This window comes from Hyaena hyaena, unplaced genomic scaffold (assembly GCF_003009895.1).
Source record: "Hyaena hyaena isolate Hyena2069 unplaced genomic scaffold, ASM300989v1 scaffold_521, whole genome shotgun sequence".
In the NCBI taxonomy this organism is placed as follows: domain Eukaryota; kingdom Metazoa; phylum Chordata; class Mammalia; order Carnivora; family Hyaenidae; genus Hyaena; species Hyaena hyaena.
The window spans coordinates 806,911-832,656 of NW_024081153.1; the positions used below are offsets into that span (position 1 = coordinate 806,911).

General features: G+C 39.5%; 2 protein-coding genes across 4 annotated transcripts in view; one reads left to right on the forward strand and one right to left on the reverse strand.

Moving 5' to 3' along the window:
• The window catches only part of USP1 (ubiquitin specific peptidase 1), a 111,046-nt gene that overhangs the window by 58,092 nt on the left and 27,208 nt on the right, over positions 1-25,746 (forward strand). For 2 of the 3 annotated variants that reach the window (XM_039255276.1, XM_039255275.1), the window contains one exon: positions 23,783-23,917. The gene's annotated coding sequence lies outside the window, so the exon portion shown is untranslated. Of the gene's footprint in view, positions 1-2,971; positions 2,988-23,782; positions 23,918-25,746 lie in introns of those variants that run through there. The other variant, XM_039255277.1, reaches the window with a different exon arrangement.
• On the reverse strand, positions 12,558-13,744 carry LOC120247409 (39S ribosomal protein L45, mitochondrial-like). Its single transcript, XM_039255280.1, has one exon. The coding sequence runs from the start codon at positions 13,741-13,743 to the stop codon at positions 12,823-12,825; it is 921 nt and encodes a 306-aa protein (XP_039111211.1). The 5' UTR covers position 13,744; the 3' UTR covers positions 12,558-12,822.

Below are 25,746 nucleotides of genomic sequence, written 5' to 3' on the forward strand. Positions count from 1 at the left end.
CAATTAGTCTTTCCTTCCCATCTCCCCTTCCTCCGCCCCCAGCTCAGCCTTGATTCCATCACCTGGGCTGGAGCAGGAGCCTCCATGAAGGCTGGGCTTCCCTGGAGTGCTTGCAGCTGAGGTCACTACATCAGCCTGCATGTTTTCTGGACAAACGGCAGGTGAGTTCACCAACCATGGTCTTCATACCTGCAGCCCTGTGGGTAGTCAGAAGCACAGGCCCCACCATGTAACTTCTTTTTTTTTTTTAATTTTTTTTTTAATGTTTTATTTATTTCTAGGAGAGAGAGAGAGACAGCGTGAGCAGGGGAGGGTCAGAGAGAGAGGGAGTCACAGACTGAAACAGGCTCCAGGCTCTGAGCTGGCAGTCAGCACAGAGCCCGACGCGGGGCTCGAACCCACGAACCGCGAGATCGTGACCTAAGCGAAAGTCGGACACTTAACCGACTAAGCCATCCGGGCTTAACTTCTAAAAGTTAACTAGGGAGACTTGATGTCCGTGAAACCAAATGGCCCTGGCAGATCGACGGCTGGTGAGTTCGGGAAGGTCAGGCAGGCTCCCTTCCCCTGCAGGCCCCATGGGGGATGGTCCTGCTGCTTCTGGCCCCAGAGGAGCTTTATCTACCAGCAGATAAGACTGTGGATTCAGCCCAGATTTAACAAAGAGGGAGAAGTGTCAGTGGTGACTTGGGACAAAGCCTGAGTGGAGTGGGCTTGGAGGAGCATAAGAGGAGAGAAAGTTGCGGATGGTGAGGAATGACTACTTTTGGGGCACCTGGGTGGCTCAGTCAATTGGGCTTGATTTTGTCTCAGATCATGATCTCAAAGTTTGTGGGTACGGACCCTGCCTTGGACTTTGTGCTGGCAGTGTAGAGTCTGCTTAGGGTTCTCTGCTTCCTCTCTTTCTCTGCCCCTCCCCTGCTCTCTTCTCTCTCTCTCTCTCTCTCTCAAAAATAAATAAATAAAACATTAAAAAAATAGGATGGTAGGGTGCCTGGGCGGCTCAGTGGATTGAGCTTCTGACTCTTGATTTCAGCTCAGGTCATATTCCTAGAGTCATGGGATCAAACCTAGTATCGGGCTCTGCACTGAGCATGGAGCCTGCTTAAGATTTTCTCTTTCTCTTCCTCTTCCTCTCCCTTACCCCCACTCGCTCACACACACACACACACACACACACACACTCTCTCTCTCTCTCTCTCAAATAAAAAATGAAAAAATAAGAAATGGGATGGTAATTGGGGTGGTGGTATGGGGAGGGAAGGAAGGTTGGGATCAAGAGAAGATGGCAGTTTTGTGCTTGTGGAGAGTAGAGGGGGCAGAACTGGCCATGTCACACAGATGGGACAAGTGGACTTGAACGGTTGGGATATTAGAGGACGAGCTGGGATGTACAACGGGGGGTGATCAAGGGCCCAGACACCGTCTTGAACGCAGCAAGGTCTGATCTCACAGGGGGATGATCGCGCTGCTAGCATGAGACAAGATTATGCTGACGAGGCTTCTAGTGCAGTGGGGGAGAACCATGCAGATGAGAGCCAGGCCTTGTGGACGGCTGGTTAGTGAGGCTGGAACAGCTAGGTGCCCAGGGATGTGAGACAGAGCCACTGTGCCAGCTCCCAGCTGCCCATCTCAGGACTTCCATGTAACAGAGGAAAATCTCCCTCACGTAGACTACTACTATTTTGGTTCTCAGTTCTTTGCAGCTGAACCTAATTCTAACTAATATAAATAGTAATAAAGAAAAAGCCAGTGTAGCAAAATTTCATTAGATAAAAATGAATTCGGGGCTGAAAGTAATAAGTAGTGACAAAGAAGGGCAGTACCTAAATAATAAAAGGAATAATCCTCCTCCCCCCAAATCATGTACTTAAATGAACTTCTTAACATAGCATGTTGTATAAATATGTATCTAATTTAAATAGACTTCATTTTTAAGGGAAGTTTTAAGTTCTCAGAGAAACTGAAGAGAAGGTATACAGTTTTCCCATACACCCTCTGCCCTCACACATGTATGGCCTCCCCATTATCAATATTCCCTACCAAAGTGGTACATTTTTTTCCAGTCAGTGAATCTACAACGACACATTATTATCTAGAGTCTACAGTTTACACTAAGGTTCACTCTTGGTGGTGTATTCTTTTTTTTTTTTTTTAATTTTTCTTAATGTTTATTCATTTTTGAGAGAGAGACAGAGCATGAGCAGGGGAGGGGCAGACAGAGAAGGAGACACAGAATCCAAAGCAGGCTCCAGGCTCCGAGCTGTCAGCACAGAGCCCGGCAAGGGGCTCAAACCCACGAACTGTGAGATCATGACCTGAGCCAAAGTCAGACGTCCAACTGACTGAGCCACCCTGGTGCCCCTTGGTGGTGTACATTCTATGGTTTTGGACAAATGTATAATGACATGTATCCGCCCTTATGGCATCATATAGGGTAGTTTCACTGCCCTCAAAGTCCTTTGTATTCCCCCTGTTCATCTTGATCTCTTTAACTCCTGGTAACCACTGATCTTTTTACTATTTCCATAGTTTTACCTTTTCTGGGATATAGTTAGAATTGTGCAATATGTAGCCTTTTCAGATTGGCTTCTTTCACTTTCACTTTCACTAAGTAGTATACACTCAAGTTTGCTTGGTGTCTTTTCATGGCTTGATTTCTCCTTCCTTTTTAATGATGAATAATTTTCCACTGACTGGATGTGGCACAGCCTGTTCATCCACCTACTGAGGGACATCTTGGTTGCTTCCATGTTTGGGCTATTGGGTGCAGGTTTTTGGGTGGTCATAAATTTCCAACTCCTTTGGGTAAATAATAAGGAGTATGGCCACGGGAGTGTATGGTAGGAGTTTGTAAAAAACCACCAAACTATCTTCTAAAGTGAATATACCATTTTGCATTCCTACCAGCAATGAATGAGAATTTCTCTTACTCCACATCCTCATCAGCCTTTTGCCAGCTTTCTGGATTTGAGCCATTCTAACAGGTATGTAAATGTGGGGCATCTTTTCGTATGTTGACTTGTCATTTGTATGGCTCCTTTGGTAAGGTGTCTGTTGAGGTCTTTGGCCCATTTTTAAAAATCAAGTTGTTTGTATTCTTATTGTTGAGCTTTAAAAGTTCTTTGTATACTTTGGGTAGTATAGTCCTTTATCAGATGTGTCTTTTGCAAAGGTTTTCTCCCTGTCTCTGGCCATCTTTTCATTCTTTTGGAGAGAAAAAAAAATTATTTTAATGAAGTCTGACTTATCAATTCTTTCTTTCATGGATTCTGTCTTTGACATTGCATTGAAAAAGTCATCACTAAACCCAATGTCTTCTAGATTTTCTCCTATGTTATCTTCTAGGAGTTTTATAGTTTTGCATCTTACATTTAGGTCTCTAGTCCATTTTGAATTAAGTCTTGTGAAGAATATAAGGAAGGTCTGAGTTTAGATTCTTTTTTGTTTTTTTGTTTTTGTTTTTTTTTTTGCATGTAGATGTCCAACTGTTAATCATTTGCTGAAAAGTCTTATTTTGCTGCATTGTTTTGCCTTTGCTCTTTTGTGAAGATCAGCTTACTGTATTTATGTGGGTCTATTTCTGAGCTCTCTATTCTTTTTTTTTCTTTTTTTTTTTTCTTTTTGAGAGAGAGAGAAAGTGAGCAAGGGCCAGAGGGAGAGGGAGAGAGAGAATCCCAAACAGGCACTACACTGGGCATGGAGATACGTGGGTCTGTTCTAAAGACCGTGAGATCATGACCTGAGCCAAAATCAAGAGTTGGACCCATAACCAATGGAGCCACCCAGATGCCCCTGCACTCTCTATCCTATTCCGCTGATCTCTCTGTCTGGTTTTTTTCCCCCTACTCTGGCCAATACTGCCCTGACATGATTACTGTAGTTTTATAGTATGTCTTGTAGTTGAGTAGCGTCAATCCTCCAGATTTGTTCTTCTTCAATATTGTGTATGTTATATTTTAATATATTCTTATCAGACACGAGTACTCAAGTGAACTAAAAATTAGTACTAAATAGAGTATAAATATACAAAAACTGACCATGTATTATGTCCTAAAGTTTATTCTTAGCTGCAGACAACAGAGTCCTACCCAAGCTAATTTGAGCAGAAGAGAACTAATAAGATATTAAGTAGTTCCTTGATTCTCCAGGAGGGGCCAGAGAGCCAGGCTTGTATAGAACATAGCTAGCAGCGAAGTATTCAGGGCCCATATAACCAGGAAAACTGCCTAACCACACCATGGCATGGCCCTAGCAGAAACCTCACTGCCTCACCTCTGCTACCTGCACTCTGCACCTTTGACATTAAGGGTCAGATGCCAGACAGTGCTCCCTGCATGAGCCTCATGTCTAGCACGCAATGTGCACTTGGTGGAAGCTAGTTAAATAGGTCTCTCCCACACTCAAAAATCTACCAGCCCAAACAACATAACTGCCAAGCTCTTCTAAAGCTTCATGCAAAAAAGCTCTTATAAATTGTTTCACAAACTAGAAAGAGGGAATGCTAACCAATTCATTTTATGAGACTAGTATAACTTTGATACTGAAATCAGAAAATAAAATTATAGACCAAACTCTTAAAAATTTTAAAAGTTGAATTAAATTTTTAAATCAAATTTAACACTATATTATTGAAACAAACCAAAAACCAAAAACATTTATCATGACCAAGTAAGGCCTTTGGGGAACATGAGGTTGAGAGAAGTAGTCCAGGGTTTATTTAAAACAATAGGTACTAAAACCAGTGTGTCTGCTACTTCCTAGCTGTGTGACCTTGGGCAATTTGCCTAACTCTCTTTGCCTTGGTTTCTCACCTATAAAATGGAGGTAATAATAGTTCCTACCTTATAAGATTATTGTGCATATTAAATGAGTGAAATAAATCAAGAGCTTAGAAAAGATCCCCGGTTAAGTTGTCATTATCTCGTGCATGTGATTATCAATTGCAGTGGACACCGACACTGATAAAAAAAGATGACACTAGGGGCACCTGGGTGGCTCAGTCGATTGAGCATCCAGCTTCGACTCAGGCCATGATCTCACAGTTCTAGGGTTCAAGCCCTGCGTTGGGCTCAGTGCTGACAGCTCAGAGCCTGGAGCCTGCCTTCAGATTCTGTGGCTCCCTCTCTCTCTGACCCTCCCCTGCTCACGCTGTCTCTTTCTCTCAAACATAAATGAAACATTAAACAAAATTAGAAAAAGAAAGATGACACTAAAGACTGACATCTGCAGCTGGTGCTGGCTAAGGATGATGACAAACCAGAAACTACTTTCCCTCTATGGTTACATACCAACCTAGGGAGACAAAGGAGACTGTTTGGGGATGGATAGAACCCAAATCTGAATTCTGAACCTTAGGGCTGACAAAGAAGTTACTGAATTGAACTGAATTTCCCTGAATGGAAGCAATCAAGTTTTGCATCAGGCACAATAGGGGTTCAGAGTCAGACATCAAACTGAGTTATAGAAACTGAAGATCTGTTTTACCACTCCTGAGCTAGGGCTGTGAACAGGGCCATGTAATTTGAGGGCTGGTGCAAAATGAAAATGAAAGGCCCATTGTTCAAAAAGTAAGAATAATGTACTCTTAAAGATATTAAAAATGTAATACCCTTTATTCCAAGGTCCCTCTCTCAGCTTGTCATGGCATTTTAAATTTGCTATTTAATGTCATTCAGAGTAAAGAAATATTAAAATTTCAAATTATTAGCATGAATTTTACCACTCATCTTTATATTGTGCACTGCAGTTTTTTTGTTTTGTTTTGTTACAAATAGTTTATTGTCAAGTTGGATTCCACATAACACCCAGTGCTCATCCCCACAAGTGCCCTCCTCCATGCCCATCTGCACCCCCCACCCACACCCATCAGTCCTCAGTTTGTTCTCAGCATTCAAGAGTCTCTCATGGTTTGCCTCCCTCCCTCTCCTGCACCATTTCCGCCCTTCTTCTCCCCCTTGTTCCTCCGTCAAGTTCCTCCTAATCCTCCTATACGTGCAAACATATGATATTTGTCCTTCTCTGCCTGACTTATTTCGCTCAGCATAACACCCTCAAGGTCCATCCATGTTGCTACACATGGCCAGATTTCATTCTTTCTCATTGCCATGTAGTATTCCATTGTATAGATAAACCACATCTTCTTGATCCATTCATCCGTTGATGGACACTTAGGCTCTTTCCATGTTTTAGCTATTGAGAGTGTGCAGTGCAGTTTTAAATGCAAATTTAAGAACTTTTAACTCCTATGTGGAATCACTGAAATTACTCAATTCAGATTTCATAGCTCATATATGAATATGTATTTTGTTCTTACCAGAAAAGTGGAAACACCGCACAAAACTAGCTTAACTGTCTTTATTTTACTTCACGATAGACACACATTTTACCAACACTCTTCATCTTCACCTTACTGATGATCAAGGAAGAACTGAAAGAAAAGGAACTAAGGATTACGGAGTCTTTCCCTTTCCTTCAATAAAACAGCCTCATTTATAACCCACCTTTACTCACTTGCTGAAAATCCATGCATTGTGGGCCCACCAGAGTCAAAAGAAGAGAGTATTATAAGGAGGTTCAGCATAGAATGAAAACTTGGAATTGGGAATTACCTTAGAGAAAACTGTTTTGTTGGTGCGATGTGTGTGGAAGCCACACTGAAGGGCTCACAGTGTAAACTATAAGAGGAGGTGAGGAGACAGGGACAGTTAGTATTAACAAGGAGTTTGTCTGTGAAATATAGGCAAGGGCAGCATCTACAGGGGGATGTAGGATTTTGAGGAAGGATTAGTTTTTTGTTTTGTTTTGTTTTGTTTTGTTTGTTTTTAAGTAGGCTCTATGCCCAGAGTGGAGCTCAACTAGCGTGGAGCCCAAAACCTGATCTGAGATCAAGAGTCAGATGCTAGGGGCACCTGGGTGGCTCAGTCGGTTAGGCATCTATCTTCAGCCCAGGTCATGATCTCAGTTTATGAGTTTAAGCCCACATCAGGCTCTCTGATGTTAGCACAGAGCTCACTTTGGATCCTCTGTCCCCCTTTCTCTCTGCCCCTCACCTGCTTGTGTGCACAGGCAGTCTCTCTCTCTCTCTCAAAAAAATAAAAAAGAGTCAGATACTCTATTTACTGAGCCACCCAGGCGCCCTAAGATAGAGAACTTAAGCAGGATTCATGCTCAGTGGGGAGCCCCACACAGGGTTCCATCCTACAACCCTGGGATCATGATGTAAGCTGAAATCAAGAGTCGGTCATTCAACTGATTAAACCACCCAGGCACCCCTAAGAAGTTTTTAACTGACAGACTCCTACCTCATAGGATTATAGTGATCATTAAATATATAATCCACGTGAAAGGTTAAATCTAATGCCTAGTAAGCACTCAACAAACATTAGCTTTAAAAATAGAGTGAAGTAGCATTAATATCTCCATTTTATAGAATTCCAATTCTGCCTAATTCCAAACTTTCAAATACTCCGTTAAATGACTTCACCTCCTGATGCCTGGCTGTCTCAGCCAGAGAGCATATGACTCTTGATCTCAGGGTCATGGGTTCAAGCCCTACGTTGGGTGTAAAGGTTACTTAAATAAATATGTTTTCTTTAAATTATTTTTAGAGCGAGAGCGAGAGCACATGAGCAGGGGAGAGGGGCAGAGGCGGACAGAGAGAATCTTAAGCAGGCTCCACATTCAACATGGATCCCATGACCCTGGGATCCTGACCTGAGCCAAAATCAAGAATCAGACACTCAGCCCACTGAGCCTCCCAGGTGCCTCTAAGTTACGTTTTAAAAGACAAGTGACTTCACATCTTGCTTTACCACCTTCTGATGAACCCACTTACTCAGGCAAAAAAAACTTGCTAAAGTGTCCAGAGTACTAACCAAGAGAAGCTGGACAAAATATTAACAATACTTAATCCTTAGTACAATACTTACTCTTTAATCCTCACAACAATTATATATTCCTCCCTCAGCGTGCGTAATGAATATAGGAGACCATCTTTCTCCATCCCCAAGTTACAGTCTTTTGGAAAACCAGCAGGTGTAAGACCAGTCAACACTGTGAAGTGAGCGCCACCTACTGCTGAGAAACTTAAAGGCATTCTCGGAGAGTCCTGATGTCTTGATTTGGTTTAAAGGCATTACTTGTCCCAGGGATCCTTCAGACGGAGGCAACTTAGATGATACTTATTTCAGTTAGCTAGCTAAAAAGTTAAAACTTGGAAAGTTCTCTTTTACTTTTAACTAGTTAATTTGTTAACTGGCCAAATATCTCCCCCTCCTTTTAACTAGACAGTTTTATCTTTTAACTGCTTAAGAAGTTTTAAGTTTTAAAATTTAAATTAAGTTGCTTTAACTTGGAGTGATTTCAGTAACTAGCATTTCCAAGGCTAGCTTGATGGACTTGCATTTTTGAGCTAGAACAAGAAATTACAATTCTTCCTTCATTGGTCACTTTCTTTATGCCAGGCACTTGACACTGGGGATACAGAGTTTTGAAAAATTATCTCAATAGAGAGCAACCATATAAAAATATTATCAAATGCTAAATGCTAAAATGGAAGTCTACAGGAAGTAACAGCAGAAAATAGAGGAGGGGGCAGTTCTATATGAGATTCTGCAGAAGTGACATTTGAATCACAAAATTCAGAACAGGGAGGAACCAATTCCCGGTGCCTGGCTGGCTCAGTTGGTGGCATACGCGACTCTTGATCTCAGAGTTGTAAATCCAAGCGCCATGTTGGGTGTAGAGATTACTTAAAAATAAAATCTTAAAAAACAAAGGAACTAATTCATTTGTCCATTCACTTATAAAGTGCCTACCCTGTGCACAAAGATAAATCATACAGGATTCATTTTCTAAAGGAGCCCACAGCTAGCAAGGGGCTTAGTTAGCAAGATATTTAAACAAGTTATCCACCCTCCTGCTTTGTATAAAACCAGAATAAAATTTGGTAATTTGGACTGGAAATATAAACATCAAGAGACTCAAATACCTATGCATACAAAGAACTCAATACCCAGTATAAAGTGTTATAATCTGAGTAACTACAGTTTACAATGGTAACAGAAAGATGGCATGACTAACCCCACAACTCAGTGAGGCCTTCTACTGGAATATGAGTCCCCTGAGGGTGAAACTTGGTCTTACTTAGTTTATAACCCCTGGGCCAGCACAGGGCCTGCAACATAGCAGCCAGTCAAGGTGGAGCAAATTGTGTTCAGGGGAGGGAAAGGACAAAGAAGGGTTCATCAAGGAGAAGACTGAACTGGATGTTGAAGTTAAGGAGTTTTCAAGGTTAAAAACCATAGAGATGGGATTGGAAAAAAGAGGCCAAAGAAGAGAATCTGAGCAAAGGAATTAGTACAGAAAAGACAAATTTGTGAACAAGCATAAGCCCATTAAGGAAACTGCCAATAGCTCAGTGTGTTTGGAGTGTAGGGTGGGAATAGGGAAGTGATGGGGGTATGAAACTAGAAAAATAGGGGGTAACTTACATCACAGTGGGGGGCTTGCCCACCATACGTGGGAGTAGGGACTTTACTGTGCACAGATGTGTTAAAAAGGCAACTCTAATGGCATGGAGAGGATGGATCAAAGTGGGAAGGAGACTAAATAAGAGAAACTTGGCAGGAAGGTGTGCCATTAGAGAGCACAGTCTGAACTAAGACCATGGAGATGGAGAGAAGGGAACAAATTCAGAAGATATACGTGACCATTTTGGCAATATAGAGGTCTAGGGATCTTGAAATTTTTCTGTTGGATATCATCTAAAATTACTCAACAAAATACAAATACATGTACTTTCTCAATCTCCCTCTGTTACATGATTAGATGAGTTGCAAGAAGGAAAGGGAAACCTCATGAAGTCAGAAATGAAATGGGAGTTTAAGGCCGGGAAGGAGAGCATAAGGCTAGGGAGAGGAAAGATGAAATCAACAAGGGAAGAGAATGATGAAGTCTTCGGGCATCTGAAGGCATCCTGGAACCAAGGGTAGAAATGTCAGTGCACAGAGGAACCTGGGAATAAAGACTCGGGCCCACCCAGGCAGGGAAATGGCAGAGGTCACTCTAGGTAAAGCTGGGCACAGGAAAGACTGTTGAAGGAAGCTGGGTGCGGGGAATCTTCTCCAGGAAGGTGGAGAATAAAGAAAATTGTTTTGGCTTGGGTTTGGAGAAAAGGTTTAAAAAAGAAAGTCATCCATGAGAGTTTTAGTAATTGACCAGCTCTCACATGATTTTGGCCTGAATCTACATTTGTTCTGAAGGTCTTAAAAACTGCAAATCTCTCCTTCTCCCAAAGAATTATTTACAATGGATCCAGGTGTGGAGTGCCTCTGGGCATAACTGAAGAAATCCTTCTTGGGAAACAAGTTGGATTCGTTTTCTATTGCTGATATAACAAATTACAATGACTTAAAACAATTTAAGGACTCATGTAATGATGTCCACTGGACAGTCCAGAATAATTTTTTCATCTCAAGGTCCTTAACCTTAGTCATGTCTGCAAAGTCTCTTTTTCTATGTACGACAATATATTCATAGGTTTCAGGCAATAGGACATCAGCATTTTTGGGAGATCATTATTCTACCTACCATAAGAACCCCCAACCCATACCTCAGAATATTCCTACAGATATAGTTACAACAAATGTGAGCTTACAACCTAAAAAGACAAAAACCAAAAAAATCCCACACAAAGAAAAAGCTACCATGAGCAAGTGTCAGCCAAAAAAGAAAAAAATCAATAGAACCAGACTAGAAATGATTTCAGATACTGGAATTACTGGATAGAAAATTTTTAAATAACAATGTTTTATAGGTTTAAATAAGTGAAAGATAAAATTTAAGACATGAGTAAAGAGGGAGAAAAACTCAAATAAGCAGAGAGATTAAAACATATACACACACACATATATGTCTATATATATACATAATATACACATATATATGTATATACAACATTAGGAAATGAAAAACATAACAAAGGAAATGAAAAACTCAGTGCTAGGATATATGGTGCTAAGATAAATAGCAAACTAAATGCAGCCAAAGAGAGAATTGGTTAAATGGAAGATAGGACCGAAGAAATTATGCAGAATTGGAGGTCAAATTCATATGAAAAATATGAAGAAATGAACAGACATGGAAGGTAAAGGAAGGTTTATTAAGTATATTCTCTGTCTTTCACATACTACAGATGAGAGTATTGCCAAATATTTGACCATGTTACCACTCTTCAGGCCTTTACCCGCTGTATACAAAGTTCCCAACACCCAATGTCTTAAAACTGCAACCTTTTTATTTGTTCACATTCTGAGGGTCAAGAATGAGACCAAAACTTGGGTGAATAGGTTTTTTGCTCCACAGTGGTTCATGAAGTCGCATGTCAGATAGTGCTAGTGTTCTCACATGTCTGATGCCTTGGCAGGGCTGGCTGGAAGACTGGAACTCTACGCTGCCTTGCTGCACATCATTTTCTTCAGATAGCTTGGTGGGCTACCTTTAAGGGTGGCTCAGTGCTGAGAGTATCCCACTCAACAAAGAATCTGTAGATCTCTTCAAGATCAGTCTTAAAAATTACAGTGTATCACTTCTGCTACATTCTATCCAGGAAAATAGGTCACAGGGACAGCCCAGATTCAAGAAGAAAGAAAAATAGAACCCACACATGCTACTTTGGGTTTTTAATGGAACTTTATACTCTGATTCTTAAATTTATATGGAAGGGTAAAAACTAAAACTAGACAACACATTCTTGAAGCAAAATAGGACATAAGTATTTGTTTTATCAGATATCAAGATTTATTTCAAAACTATAGTGATCATACAGGTAATAAATCCAAAAATGTGTAACAGACTCATATTTGTAAACAGATATATGACAGAGGTTTCTATAGACCTCTGGGGTAAGGACAAACTATTTAATAAATGGGCCAGGATAACTTTTTATTCATATGGAAAAAATGAAGTAAGATTGGTTTCATACTTTAGATCATACACAAATCAATAAAAGCCAAATGTAAAAACTTTTAAACTTTTTGAAGAAAATATTGGAAAAAATATTTTTACTCTTAGGATAGGAAAGGATTTCTTAGACTAGACTGAAAATAAAAGGAAAAACAAAAACAAAAAAGCTAACCATAAAGATAAACCATAAAAATAAAGACTGATAAATCTGACCATATTAAAATCACATCTACTTATTTATTTTTTTTAAAAGATAAATTATTTCTTTGGATTTACATTCTTCTATGAAGTACAAATGCTGACTAGGTGAGTCAGTGTATGAGAAAAGACTCTTCAATGAACGCTAATTATTTGTCCCAAATCTGGAACTCCAGGAAGTCATATCACTCACAGTTCAGCCTGTCTTCCATTCGTGGTGTCTGAAGGCTGGTCTACTTCCAGCGTAAACCCAGGGAGAGGTACAGAACCCACCACAGTTTGTCCAACACCCTGACTGTTTTATTTCAAACTCTGATCCCTGCCTTGTAATTAAAAAGAAAATTCTGCCAGTCTATTCCTGACAGTCTCTGCTGCAGGAAAAACACATCCAAAACATACTTTTGTTGAGATTTAGAAGCTAGATACACAGTTTAAAAAGAAGTGGGTTCGAGGCTGTGCATATCAGCCACCCACCTGGGCCAAGCCATCATCTGTGGTTGCCAAGGAGATGGCTGAAAACACCCAAGCAGGACAGGAGAGGACAAAGGTAGATCTTTCCACAGCATGATGGAAAGATGACTGACTTCACAGCTCCTGGTCTCCACAACTTCTGGCCACCTCATCACCCATGCTTCACCCCAGGAGTCATTTTTGCCATTAGGATTGCTGAAGTTTATGGGCCTCTCCTTGTGGCTCTTCAGAGCCTTCACCGGGTTTCAGCTGGGGCCTAGGGATCATCACCGTCTTAAGGATGGGCTGCTTCGGGGGTGCCCATGGGGGGATGACCTTGCCATGCATTCTCCAGCTCCCATAGGGATTTACCAGGTGCTTTTCAAACACAACATACTCCAGGACATCCCTGGGCACATCTTCCTGCCCATACATCAATTGGCCAAACCGGTCATAGATGGCCAGAGTCTGCCGGGTGTACATGTGGACGGTGACCTGGCCATATATGTTGCCCTGGCTCATCAGACTTGAACAGCGAACCTGGACCACCTGAGGTGGCTCTAAAGATTCTACGAAGCTCCAACGGACGGTCTTGTATTTGAGGTCCCAGACCATGTCCGGGAAACAGTTTTCAGTTACCAAGGTATGAAGCCGGTCATGGTCTGAGTTGTTTAGACAAAGGTGAGCTTCAATGAAAATTTCCTTAGCTTTTTCAGGGAAGTCCTTTATTTTAAGATTAGGATCATGTTCTCTTATCTTCCGGACTGACAATTGTGATGCCACCTTCTTCTTCAACCTCTCACTCTTCTGTGCCAGTCCTTCCTTCGAGAGAGATGACAAACGAGCATCACCCTCTGGAGGAACATAGGCGTCAAAGATACCAGCTGTACAGGCCAGGTGTAGGGGACGCTCCAAATGTTCTGGAGGAATGACCAGTCCTGCTTTCCGGGCATGTTCTATAAACTCCTTTTCTGATTTGTATTTGGGCTCGTAAGCAGGAGGTGTGAAACGTTTTTTACTTCTCACTGGAACTACAACTGTGGACTGAGTGCCCAGGACTGGCTGCCGAGACCACCAGCCCAAAGCTCTGGGTAAATAAGACAAACCCCGCAGCGTGGGGGCTGCCATTTTGTTCCCGCCCACATCTATTTATTAAAACAAAACATAAAATGAGTGAAAAGGTAAATCCCGTGTTTGTGTTTTTATAATTCAATCACTTGATTCCAAATTTACATGAAAATGCAAAGCAATTCTAGAATAGTTGACATAATTTTGAAGAAGAACAAAGTCAGAGGACTGACACTACTTGATTTCAAGACTCACTATAAAGCTGCAATAGTACAAGATTGTGTAAGACAGATGTACATATTTTTTTAAATCAAGCATTGACACACAATGTTATATTAGTTTCAGGTCTACAGGATTGTGATTCAACAATTCTATAGGTTGTTGTGCTCATCACAAGTGTTAACTACATCAGTCAGCATATAATACTATTGACTATATGCCCTATGGTGTTATCTTTTATTCCCATTTTTTTATTCCATAACTGGAAGCCCATATTTCCCATCCCCCTTCACCATTTTGCCCATACTCCCTGCCCCCTCTCCTCTTAAATATACATCACATCTTTTTTATCCATTCATCTTTTGATGGACACTTAAGTTGCTTCCTTATCTTGGCTAGTGTAAATAATGCTGCAGTAAACATAGTGGTGCGTTATTTTGAAGACAGTGTTTTCATTTTCTTTGGGTAAATACTCAGCACTGGAATTATTGGACCATATGATATTTCTAATTTTAACTTTTTGAAGAACTTTATCCTGTTTTCCACAGTGGCTGTACCAGTTTGCATTCTCACCAACAGTGCACAAGCACTCCTGTTTCTCTACATCCTGGCTAACACTTGTTATTTCTTGTCTTTTTGGTACTAACCATTCTGACAAGTGTAAGGTGATATATCATTGTGGTTTTGATTTGCATCTCCCTGATGATGAATAATATTGAGCATCATTTCATGTATCTCTTGGCCATTTGTATGTCTTCTTTGGAAAAATGTCTATTCAGGTCTTTTGCCCACTTTTAAATTGGATTATTTGGATTTTTTTTTGTGTTGAATTATACAGGTTCTTTATATATTTTAGATACAAACTCTTCATTAGATATATCATTTGCAAATGTCTTCAGACATAAGTTAATAGAATTTATTAACAGAGTTCAGAAGCCAAAAATAATAGAGTTAAGAAATAAACCCACTTGTATATAATTAATTGATTTTTAACCAAAGTATCAGGGTAATTCAAAGGATAAAAAATGGTTTTTCAAAAAATGGTGCTGAAATATCTATACACAAAATTGGATAATCTCAACTATTATCTCACACCACATCCAAAAATCAAAGTAGAAATAGAACTAAATAGAAGTGCTGAAATTATAAAATTTCCAGAAGAAAACATAGGAGATAGTCTTTTTGATCTTAGATTAGGCAACAATTTCTTTGATACAATACTAAAAGTATCAACCATAAAGTAAAAAGAATAATAAATTGGAATTCATCAAAATTAAAAATTTCTGTTTTTCAGAAAATGTTGTTAAACTAAAAAGGGATGCTACATAAGGCAAACTTTGCAAAATAGATCTGATGAAAACTTGTATCTGGAATATAAGAAGTCTTACAAGAATAAGAAGAAAATAACCCAATTAAAAAAAATAGGCACAAGATTTGAACAGAAGTGTTATTAAAGAAAATATATAGGAGCACCTGGGGTGGCTCAGTCAGTTTAGCATCCTACCATTGACCTCAGTTCAGGTCATGATTTCATGATCTCACAATTCATGAAATCGAGACCCAGACTGGGATCTGTGCTGACAGCATGGAGCCTGCTTGGGATTTTCTCTCTGCTCCTGCCTTGTGCTCTCTCTCAAAATAAATAAATAAACATGAAAAATTTAAAAAAAGAACACATACAAATGCCAAACTAGACATAGAAAGGTCTTTAGCTTTTTTTAAAGTTTTTTTTAAATTTTTAATGTTTTACTTATTTCTGAGAGAGAGAGAGACAGCGTGAGCAGGGGGAGGATCAGAGAGAGAGGGAGATACAGAATCTGAAACAGGCTCCAGCCTCTGAGCTAGCTGTCAGCACAGAGCCCGATGCGGGTCCCGAACCCACGAACTGTGAGATCATGACCTGAGCCAAAGTCGGATGCTTAACCGACTGAGCCACCCAGGCACCCCTTAAGTTTATTTATTTAAGCAATCTCTATATCCAGTGTGGAAATTGAACTCACAACCCCAAGGTTGAGCCACATGCTCTACCCACTGAGACAGCCAGGCGCTCAATGAGTTTTACTGCTTTATATCTTCTTGTTTTAAATTAAAATTTAAAAATATGACAGTCTTAACTGTCAAAGGATGACAGGATGAAAAGAACCAGAAATTCTTGTACATTGTGTAGATGTACATTAGTATAAACACTTTTGAAAACAGTTTAACATTATCTAGCATAGTTGACATATACCATAAATAGGTGCGTGTGTCTACTACAAGATATATGTGGATACATGTTATAGGGGAAAAAACTGGGAATCATTCAAATGCTCATTGATAGGAGAATGGATAAATTGTGACATAGTCACACAGTAGAGTATTACACAGTAGCAAAAATGAGACAACTACAGCTATACTCAATAACATAGTTGAACTCCTCACACATAAAACTAAATATAAAAATCAAGCTATAGAATGTTACTACTTATATAAACTTTGATACCAAACATGATGGGATAGTTTACCTTAATATACATGTATTCTTCCATGTCTCTCAGATAGTTCATAATGAATAAAAAATATCTGGAAAACAGGCTAAATGGATGAAAAAGAAGTGTGGGGCAGTAACAAAAGTTACTATACCCTGGGTTTAAGTATATAATGGGTAGTTTTTTGAAAATTCCTGAAACTTGTCTTTCTCTACCAACTACATAGTTTTTCCTTCTGTAGAATCCTGCTTTTTCAAATGCTGGCTAAATTTGTGTTAACTAAACTTGCACTAGGTCTGTTTAAAAGGTCTGTACAAGGAACGTGAGGGATTTCCAATAAATGTAGCTGCTTGGTGACAATGCTTGTGATTCTTATATCAGCTTATCTCAAACTTCCTTAAAATACTGAAGTGGAAAAATGTGAAAACTATTCCTTTTATATGAGTTTTACAATATAGAAATGTGTCTGCCTTGCCTCTAGGGATAAGAGTTTTGATTTGCAGATGTTCTCAGTTCTTATCTTTTTCATCCTCTCCCAGCAGTTGTTGAAATGTTGGCCAAATTAAAATAGTGTCCAGAGAATCTTAACAAACAATGTGAAGCCTGGTTTATTTCAACAATTTGTAGCCACCTGACTTGAAGTTGCTTTGTTGTAATAGATGGCTAGTTGGATGGAGTACCCAACACTGGCATTAACACCCATGGGTTCTTTGAAGTCACTCTTGGGGTCCTTCCAGGGGAAGCAGCCTGATGGTCCAACTCTGGTCTAAGATCATGCCTTTCACTGACAGGTCTTCTAGACTTAGCTCTTAGATAAGAAAAGTTTAAAAATGGTGTTTACACTTAAGGAAAAGTGTGATTATCAACAAGTGGGTCTCCCTGTGTGATTAGGATTATGTGAAGATGCTGAGGCAACAATTCCAAAACTGAGGATTCACTGAGACAGTGTTTCTGAATTCTCCCCAAGGTGCACCTATCAGCCTTCCTAGCTGCCTTTTTTCCAAGGGGTCTTTAGAGGTAAGGATCTAGATGCTTTGGTTTCTACATTGAAAAAGTCTTGAGCTAAGAATAGATTCAGTTTGAATTTGTTGCTCCTCTGTGTGAATTGAGGAAAAATCCTGGGTGAATCACGCCTGAGTAGTTTGAGGGAGTGTTTTTTCTTGTGAGAACTGAAATAGAGGGTAGTTCCAAGGGACATGTTTATAAACTTAAGGTATATATAAATGTTGATTCACAAATTTGGAAATCTTTGCACCATCAGTAATTTGGGACAAGATGTCACTATATTGAGGATGCACCTGAAACCCAAGGGAGAAGGGTACTACAAGAAAGCCCGGTAGACTAGACTTTCTAATGTATAAGGAAACGCTGAAGTACTTCTAGAAATCTCAGCTGTGGAGACTTCAAAAATCTCAAAGACCAGGTCAAAGTTCTTAGCAAACCTAGGTTAAGTCAACCCAACTGGCTTCCTTTTTTTTTTTTTTTTTTAAAGATTTTATTTTATTGTTTCTAAAATTTTTTTTACATTTTAAAAAAATTTTTAATTTTTTTTTTAAATTTATTTTTGAGAGAGAGACAGAGGCAGCATGAGCATGAGAGGGTCAGAGAGAGAGGGAGACACAGAATCTGAAGACAGGCTCCAGTCTCTGAGCTGTCAGCATAGAGCCCAATGCAGGGCTTAAACCCACAAACCATGAGATCATGACCTGAGCCGAGGCCCGACGCCTAACCGACTGAGCCACCCAGGCGTCCCTACATTTATTTATTTTTGAGAGGCAGAGAGAGACACAGTGTGAACCGGGGAAGGTCAGAGAGAGAAGGAGACACAGAATCCGAAGCAGGCTGCAGGTTCTAAGCAAGGTGTCAGCACAGAGCCCAACATGGGGTTTAAACCCACAAATTGTGAGATCATGACCTGAGCTGAAGTTGGATGCTCAACTAAGCCACCCAGGTGCCCCAAGATTTTATTTGTTAAGTAATCTGTTTACTTACTGCAGGCCTCAAACTCATAACCCCAAAATCAAGATCACCCACTCCACCAACTGAGCTGTCCAGGTGCCACTCCAACCTGCTTCTTCTATCCCATTGACAAAAAGACAAGAGAATGATCAGGAGTTGGCAGAAATTATTAAAAGATTTTATCATTCAAAATGAGGGGACTTTTTTTTTTTAAATTTTAGAGAGAGAGCAAGTGAGGTAGAGGGCAATGGAAGAGAAAGAATCCTAAGCAGGCTCCGTGCTCAGTGCAGAGCCTGATGCAGGGCTTGATCCCACAACCCTGGGATCGTGACCTGAGCCAAAAGCAAGAGTCAGATGCTCATTTGGCTGAACCAGCCAGGTGCCCCAAGAGGAACTTTTTTAAAGTTTATTTTTAAATTTTTTTAAAATTTATATTTTTGAGTGACTTTTAATATAAGTTAATAAGTTGTTTGCTTTTATCATAAAACTAATAGGCAACCAACGGAATGGGAAAAGGTAGTTGCAAATGACATATCAGATAAAGGGCTAGTATCCAAAATCCATAAGGAACTCACCAAACTCCATACCTGAAAAACAATCCAGTAAAGAAATGGGCAGAAGTTATGAGCAGACACTTCTTTAAAGAGGTCATCCAGATGGCCAACAGACACATGAAATGATGCTCAGTGTCCCTCCTCATCAGGGAAATACAAATCAAAACCACACTGAGATACCACCTCATGCCATTCAGAGTGGCTAAAATGAGCAAATCAGAGGACTCTAGATGCTGGCAAGGATGTGGAGAAATGGGCACCCTCCTACACTGTTGGTGGGAATGTAAACTGGTGCAGTCCCTCTGGAAAACAGCATGGAGGTTCCTCAAAAAATTAACAATAGAACTCCCCTATGACCCAGCAATAGCACTGCTAGGAATTTACCCAAGGGATACAGGAGTGCTGATGCATAGGGGCACATGTACCTCAATGTTCATAGCAACACTCTCAACAATAGCCAAAACATGGAAAGAGCCTAAGCGTCCATCAGCTGATGAACAGATCAAGAAGATGTGGTTTATCTATACCATGGAATACTACATGGCAATGAGAAAGAATGAAATCTGGCCATGGGTAGTAACATGGATGGAACTTGAGGGTGTGATGCTGAGTGAAATAAGTCAGGCAGAGAAGGACAGATACCATATGTTTGCATGTATAGGTGGATTAGGAGGAACTTAATGGAGGACCGTGGGGGAGAAGAAGGGGAAAAATAGTGGAGGAGAGGGAGGGAGGCAAACCATGAGAGACTCTTGAATGCTGAGAACAAACTGAGGGCTGCTGGGAGTGGGGGGGATGGAGGAGGGGGGTAATGGGCATGGAGGAGGGCACTTGTGGGGATGAGCACTGGGTGTTATATGGAAACCAACTTGACAATAAACTATTTTTTAAAAAATGAAAAATAATACCATAAAAAAATAAGTTGTTTGCTTTTAAAGACAATGATCTGAAAGTGCATGACCTAAAAGTAATGTAATTCATGCAAATGTTCTGCAAACTGTTTTAGTTTTTAAGAGGTATTTGGATGTTTTAAGATCTCAAAAATGATTGTTTAGAAAAGGTTCCTTACAAGCAGCAAAATAAAAATCCTTAATTGAAAACATAAATCTTCTATTGGTAAAAGTTGTAAAAACAAATGATTTTAATATCTCTTTGCAAGAAAAAATACAGAAGCATGTTTTCTGTGCAGAGCTAAAGATAAAACTTTTATTGGTATTATGACAAATTGTGATAAAGCAATGAAACTATAATTTATTAATTAAATTATTTTAAAATAATTGTTTTTAAGCATAATCTTACATGAGAAAAAAAATTAACTTCCATACTCCAAAAATCACAGCATACTGACAAAGGATTATATTATGGCCTAGTAATAATAAATAAAATGTCTATACACACGTGTGCACACAGGTACTTACATATTTGGTAATAAACACATAGTTACTCCATCCCTAATTTTAGAACTTTTACATTAAATGTTCAAGCTCAAAAGTAACAAATATATAAGATGTGACTAATCTAGGAGCATTAACATTTCTTCCTGTGGAAATTTCCTTAATATTAAAAAAGTGAAATTAAAAAGAAAATCTGTTGGTCAAAAATATTTTAATGAACTTTGACTTTTTATTTATTTTTAAAAATTTTTTTTTTTTTTTTTTAATTTTAGAAACAGAGAGCACAAGTGGGAGAGAGGGGCAGAGGGAGATACCTAGAGAGAGAATCCCAAGCAGCTCTCATGCTCAGTGTGGAGCCCAAGGTGGGGTTTAATCCCACACCCTGGGATCATGACTGGAGCTGAATTCAGGTGTTGAATGCCCAGCTGACTGAGCCACCCAGGCGCCATATGAACTTTGACTTTTTAAATGTGACTTTATGGTTCAGATATGAAGGGAAAGCGTAACTACTACAAAATAAAAAATTGGAGGGGCATCTGGCCAACTCAGTTGGTAGAGCATGTGACTCTTGATCTTGGGATTGTGAGTTCCAACTCCATGTTGGGAGTAGATTACATTAAAATTTTTTAAAAAAATCTTAGGGGTGCCTGGGTGGCTCAGTCAGTTGAGCATCCAGCTTTGGCTCAGGTCATGATCTCACGGTTTGTGAGTTTGAGACCTGAGTTGGGCTCTGTGCTGACACCTCAGAGCCTAGAGCCTGCTTTGGATTTTGTGTCTCCCACTCTTCCCTTCCCCGACTCACGTTCTATCTCTGTTTCTGTCTCTCAAAAAAAAAAAAAAAAAATTAAAAATATCTTAAAGAAAATAAAAAATTGGCAATACCAACATGTTTTATCTTATTCCTTGCAAAGATTCATAATTTTTCTCTAAAGTAGCCAAAATATTTGTGATGATATTGTAAAAGGTATAAATGTAAGGTAAATATATTACAGTTGAGATGTAATATCATTCACATACCCACTCTTCTTAAAATTAGTTCTCATAATTACAGATGAAAAAATAAAATGAAAATCTATACAAAATATTTTCTTTAATCTTAATGGGTAGTTTCTAAACTGTGATGTTTATGATAATTCTTAATTACAATATTAATTTTATTGTATGCTAATTTTAAATTTCCTTTAACAATTCTTAATTGGAATATAGAAGTAATTATATTTATTTAAAGACCTTTTAAGCATAAAAAAATAATGTAAGGAAGTGGTCCAGTTTCATTCTTTTGCATGTTGCTGTCCAGTTTTCCCAACACCATTTGTTGATGAGACTCTTTTTCCATTGGATAGTTTTTCCTGCTAATTGACCATATAGTTGTGGATTCATATCTAGGTTTTTATTATGTTCCATTGATCTATGTGTCTCTTTTTGGGCCAGTACCATACTGTCTTGATCACTATAGCTTTGCAATATGAATTCAAAATAGATGAAAGACCTAAATGTGAGAGAGCACCATTAAAATCCTAGAGAGGTAGAACACAGACAGTAACCTCTTTGACATCAGCCATGGCAGCTTCTTTCTAGATATGTCTCCTCAGGCAAAGGAAACAAAAGCAAAAATAAACTATTGGGACTTCATCAAAATAAAAAGCTTCTGTACAGTGAAAGAAACAATCAACAAAACTAAGAGGCAACCTGCAGAATGGGAGAAGGTATTTGCAAATGACATATCTGATAAAGGGTTAGTATCCAAAATCTATAAAGAACTCCTCAAATGCAACACCCAGAGAATGAAATAATCCAGTTTAAAAAAGGGCAGAAGACACACCTGGGTGGCTCATTTGGTTAAATGTCTGACTTTATCTCAGGTCATGATCTCACCATCCTCCATCAGTGAGTTCAAGCCCCGTGTCAGGCTCTGTGCTGACAGCTCAAAGCTTGGAGCTTGCTTTGGATTCTATGTCTCCCTCTCTCTCTGCCCCTCCCCTGCTCACTCTGTCTCTGTCTCTCTCTCAAAAGTAAATAAACATTAAAATAATTGTTTTAAATCAATAAATGGGCAGAAGATATGAATAGACATTTTTCCCGTGAAGACATACAGATGGTTAACAGACATATGAAAAGATGCTCAATGTTACTCATAATCAGGGAAATACAAATGAGATACACTATAATGAGATATCGCTCTACACCTGTTGGAATGCTAAAATTAACAACACAAGAAACAACAGGTGTTTGAGAGGATGCAGAGAAAGGAGGACCCAGCTGGTGGGAATGCAAACTGGTGCAGCCATTCTGGAAAGTAGTATGGAGGTTCCTCAAAAAGCTAAAAATAGAACTACCTTACTATGCAGCAATTGTGCTACTAAGTATTTACCTAAAGGATACAAAAATACAGACTTGAAGGGCTGCAGACACCCAGATGTTTAAATAGTAGCACTATCAACAGTAGCCAAATTATGGAAAAAGACCAAATACCCGTTGACTGATGAATGGATAAAGAAGGAGTTGTATGTATGTGTACACACACACACACAAATATTACTCAGCCATCAAAAAGAATGAAATCTTGCCATTTGCGATGACGTGGATGGAGGTATAGAGTGTTAATGCTAGGTGAAATAAGCCAATCAGAGAAAGACAAATGCCATATGATTTCACTCATATGTGGAAGTTAAGAAACAAAGCATATGAAACAGGGAAAAAAGAGGGAAACCAGAAAACAAACTTTTAATTATAGACAACAAACTTATGTTTACTGGAGGGAGGGGGGCATTTAAATGGGTATTTGGTATTCAGGAAGGCTCTGTTTACCATGAGCGCTGGGTGTTATATGTAAGTGATAAATCACTAAATTCTACATCTGAAATTAATGCTATACTTACTGTTAACTAACTGGAGTTTAAATAACAACTTGGAGAAAAAAATTTTAAATAAGCATAAAAAATTGAAGTTTAACATCAACTGCCTGCAATAAAAGATTGAAAATGATAATAGGAAATATATATTTGCGTATTTAAAAAAAACTCTATAGTTAAAGGGATACTTATACCAAATCTCATATAAAATTCTATATCAAAATTAGGTCATCTGTCTGCTATATCCCTTGTGAAAATTAATACAAGGAAACCCATTTAGAATAGAGTCTGGAGTCAGCAAGGGGAACTGTCATACCCTAGCACTCCTTGTCAGTTGCAGACCTTGCACTTGGGTTCTCCTTTACCCTATTCCAGCTGTGGAAGAAAGTTTTTCCTCTTTCCTCTGCAACAGCCCAGCCAATGAGAAACTGTCACAACTCAGCCAATGAAAAGCCACCATACTTTGAACTCCCAGTTTAATCCAATGGACTTTGGGTGTAACAGCTCTCCCCGGTTCCTGCTCTCCGCTATAAAAGAGCAGTCTTTGCCTGTGTGGTTTTGCCTTAGCTTCCTTATCCCAGGTTGCAATTCTCTGCTACTCTCAAATGAACTTATTTTTGCTGGTAAAATACCTGGCAGTTTTGTTTTTTCAGGTTAATATTACCTTGTGATAAGAAGTGCGATCAGGAGAGGACCCCCAACAGCCCCAAGGCTGGTGAGCAAACGGGTGCCGGTACCCACAGAACCAACTGCGCTCCCTGCTTTCTCACTGACCCTGGAGTTTGAGGGTGAGTTTTCTCCTGGATTTTCAGCTTCACTCTCTTTCTGTTCAAGTCCTCCAGACGTTAGCCAGGATCTGTGTTAAGGCCTTGTTTTTTCTGAGAGTACTAATTTGACCTTCAATCTGACTCCTTTTGAGAATCAGACTGTTTCTGTTGGCACCATGCCAGTTGGAACTGTATTGGCCTTTGATCCGACTCCTTTTCTGCACCAGGTTGTTCATATTGGAATTGCGCTGGCCTTTGGTCGGATTCCTTCTGGAACCAGGCTGTTCCTGTTAAAACTGCTGTGTAGGAATTTTTCTCTTTGCTTTAGAAAAAAAGACCTTCAAGAAATGGAATCCCAGTCATCACAATGATTTGAGAGTTCCCCACTTCCCTTTACTGGGACTCTGGCCAGTTTTATGTCTAAAAACCATGGTCCCCCTCATGCACATGTATAACTAAATGGACTAACTTAACCAAAAGTAATTTGGGACACCAACATCCTTTATGGAGAATTTTTGATTCCCCCAAACTTGTTTTACTCAAAAAATGAATTAGAAAACTATGGCTCCTAAAAAAGAAAACAAGGCAAGGAAGATAACTGAATGGGATGCCTATTTTAATTGGTAATTTGAAGCTTCCAAACTGTTTCAAGATTCTAAGTTTGCCTCTTTAAAAAAATACTATTTCTAAATTAACTGAGGCAAACAAACAATTGAAAGAAATCAGAATGGCTTCTGAGGCCTCTTTTCCCTTCCCTCCTCTTCCTCAGCAGACATACGGCAGCCACCTTGTGCTCAGGCCCTGCCTCCAGCACCAGTTTCCTCTTTCTCTCTGCCAAATTTCTCTTTTCCTCTGAATCTCTCTCCACTTTCTCCTCTCCTGATCCTATGAAAATTGCCTCTCTAAAGTTAATCTTCTGAGGACCTAAATAAACTCTTAAGTTTTATCTCCCACCCAACTAGGGCCAAATTGCAAACCATAGTTAAAGGGTTTCCTGAAGTGACTGAGGACCACTATAAGTTTGCTGAAGAATTTAAGTTATTCAAACTCACCAACTTGGTTTATCAGATTTCTTTCAATTAGTCCACATGCTTGTTGGTGAGGACCAGGCCAAGCATCAGATGGGACTAGCCTAATGGGAACATCCTGAAGAGAATTTAGAGAAACAAACCCCTAACTTTTGGCAAGATGCTGGAATATTCGCTGGAAATCTCCACAGAGCAATTATAATAGCTTTTCCTAAACCTGCTGGTTGGAACACATTTCAAGGTTGCACACAAAAGCCTGATGAACCTGTTCAAAGCTATTACAAAAGACTCCAAATTGTTTTTAAAGAATCTGGTCTTTCTTTAGATGTTGAATCCACTTGGGTAGTACTTAACTCTGTGTTTAGAAACAGGCTGAACCAGGATCTTTCTCCTTTAGCAAAAAGGACCAGGATGGGATTGGAACCTATACCCATTCCACATGTAGTTAACTTGATACACTACCTCGCTCATATGCTAGATGAGTTAGTCACCTAAGAGAAAGACCACTAAAATTCTTAATTTTTAACTCTGGCACATGAAGGCTCCTGAACAAACCAAAAACCTCTTAATTTCTGCTATTATTGCAAAGAGCCAGGGTGTTGGAAAAAAAGGTTACTACCAATTTATTTTATTTTTTAAAGTTTATTTATTCTGAAGAGAGAGAGCATTTGTAAGTGGGGGAATGGCAGAGAGAGAGGAGAGAGCGAGAATCCCAGTGCAGGGCTCGAACTCAACTGAGAGATGATGACCTGAACCGAGGTCAAGAGGTGGGTGCTTAACTGGACTGAGCCACTCAGGTACCCCAAGATTGCTACCAGTTTA

Bases quoted from the DNA above. Each gene is read 5' to 3' on its own strand.
- LOC120247409 (XM_039255280.1), bottom strand. From the start codon at position 13,743: ATGGCAGCCCCCACGCTGCGGGGTTTGTCTTATTTACCCAGAGCTTTG.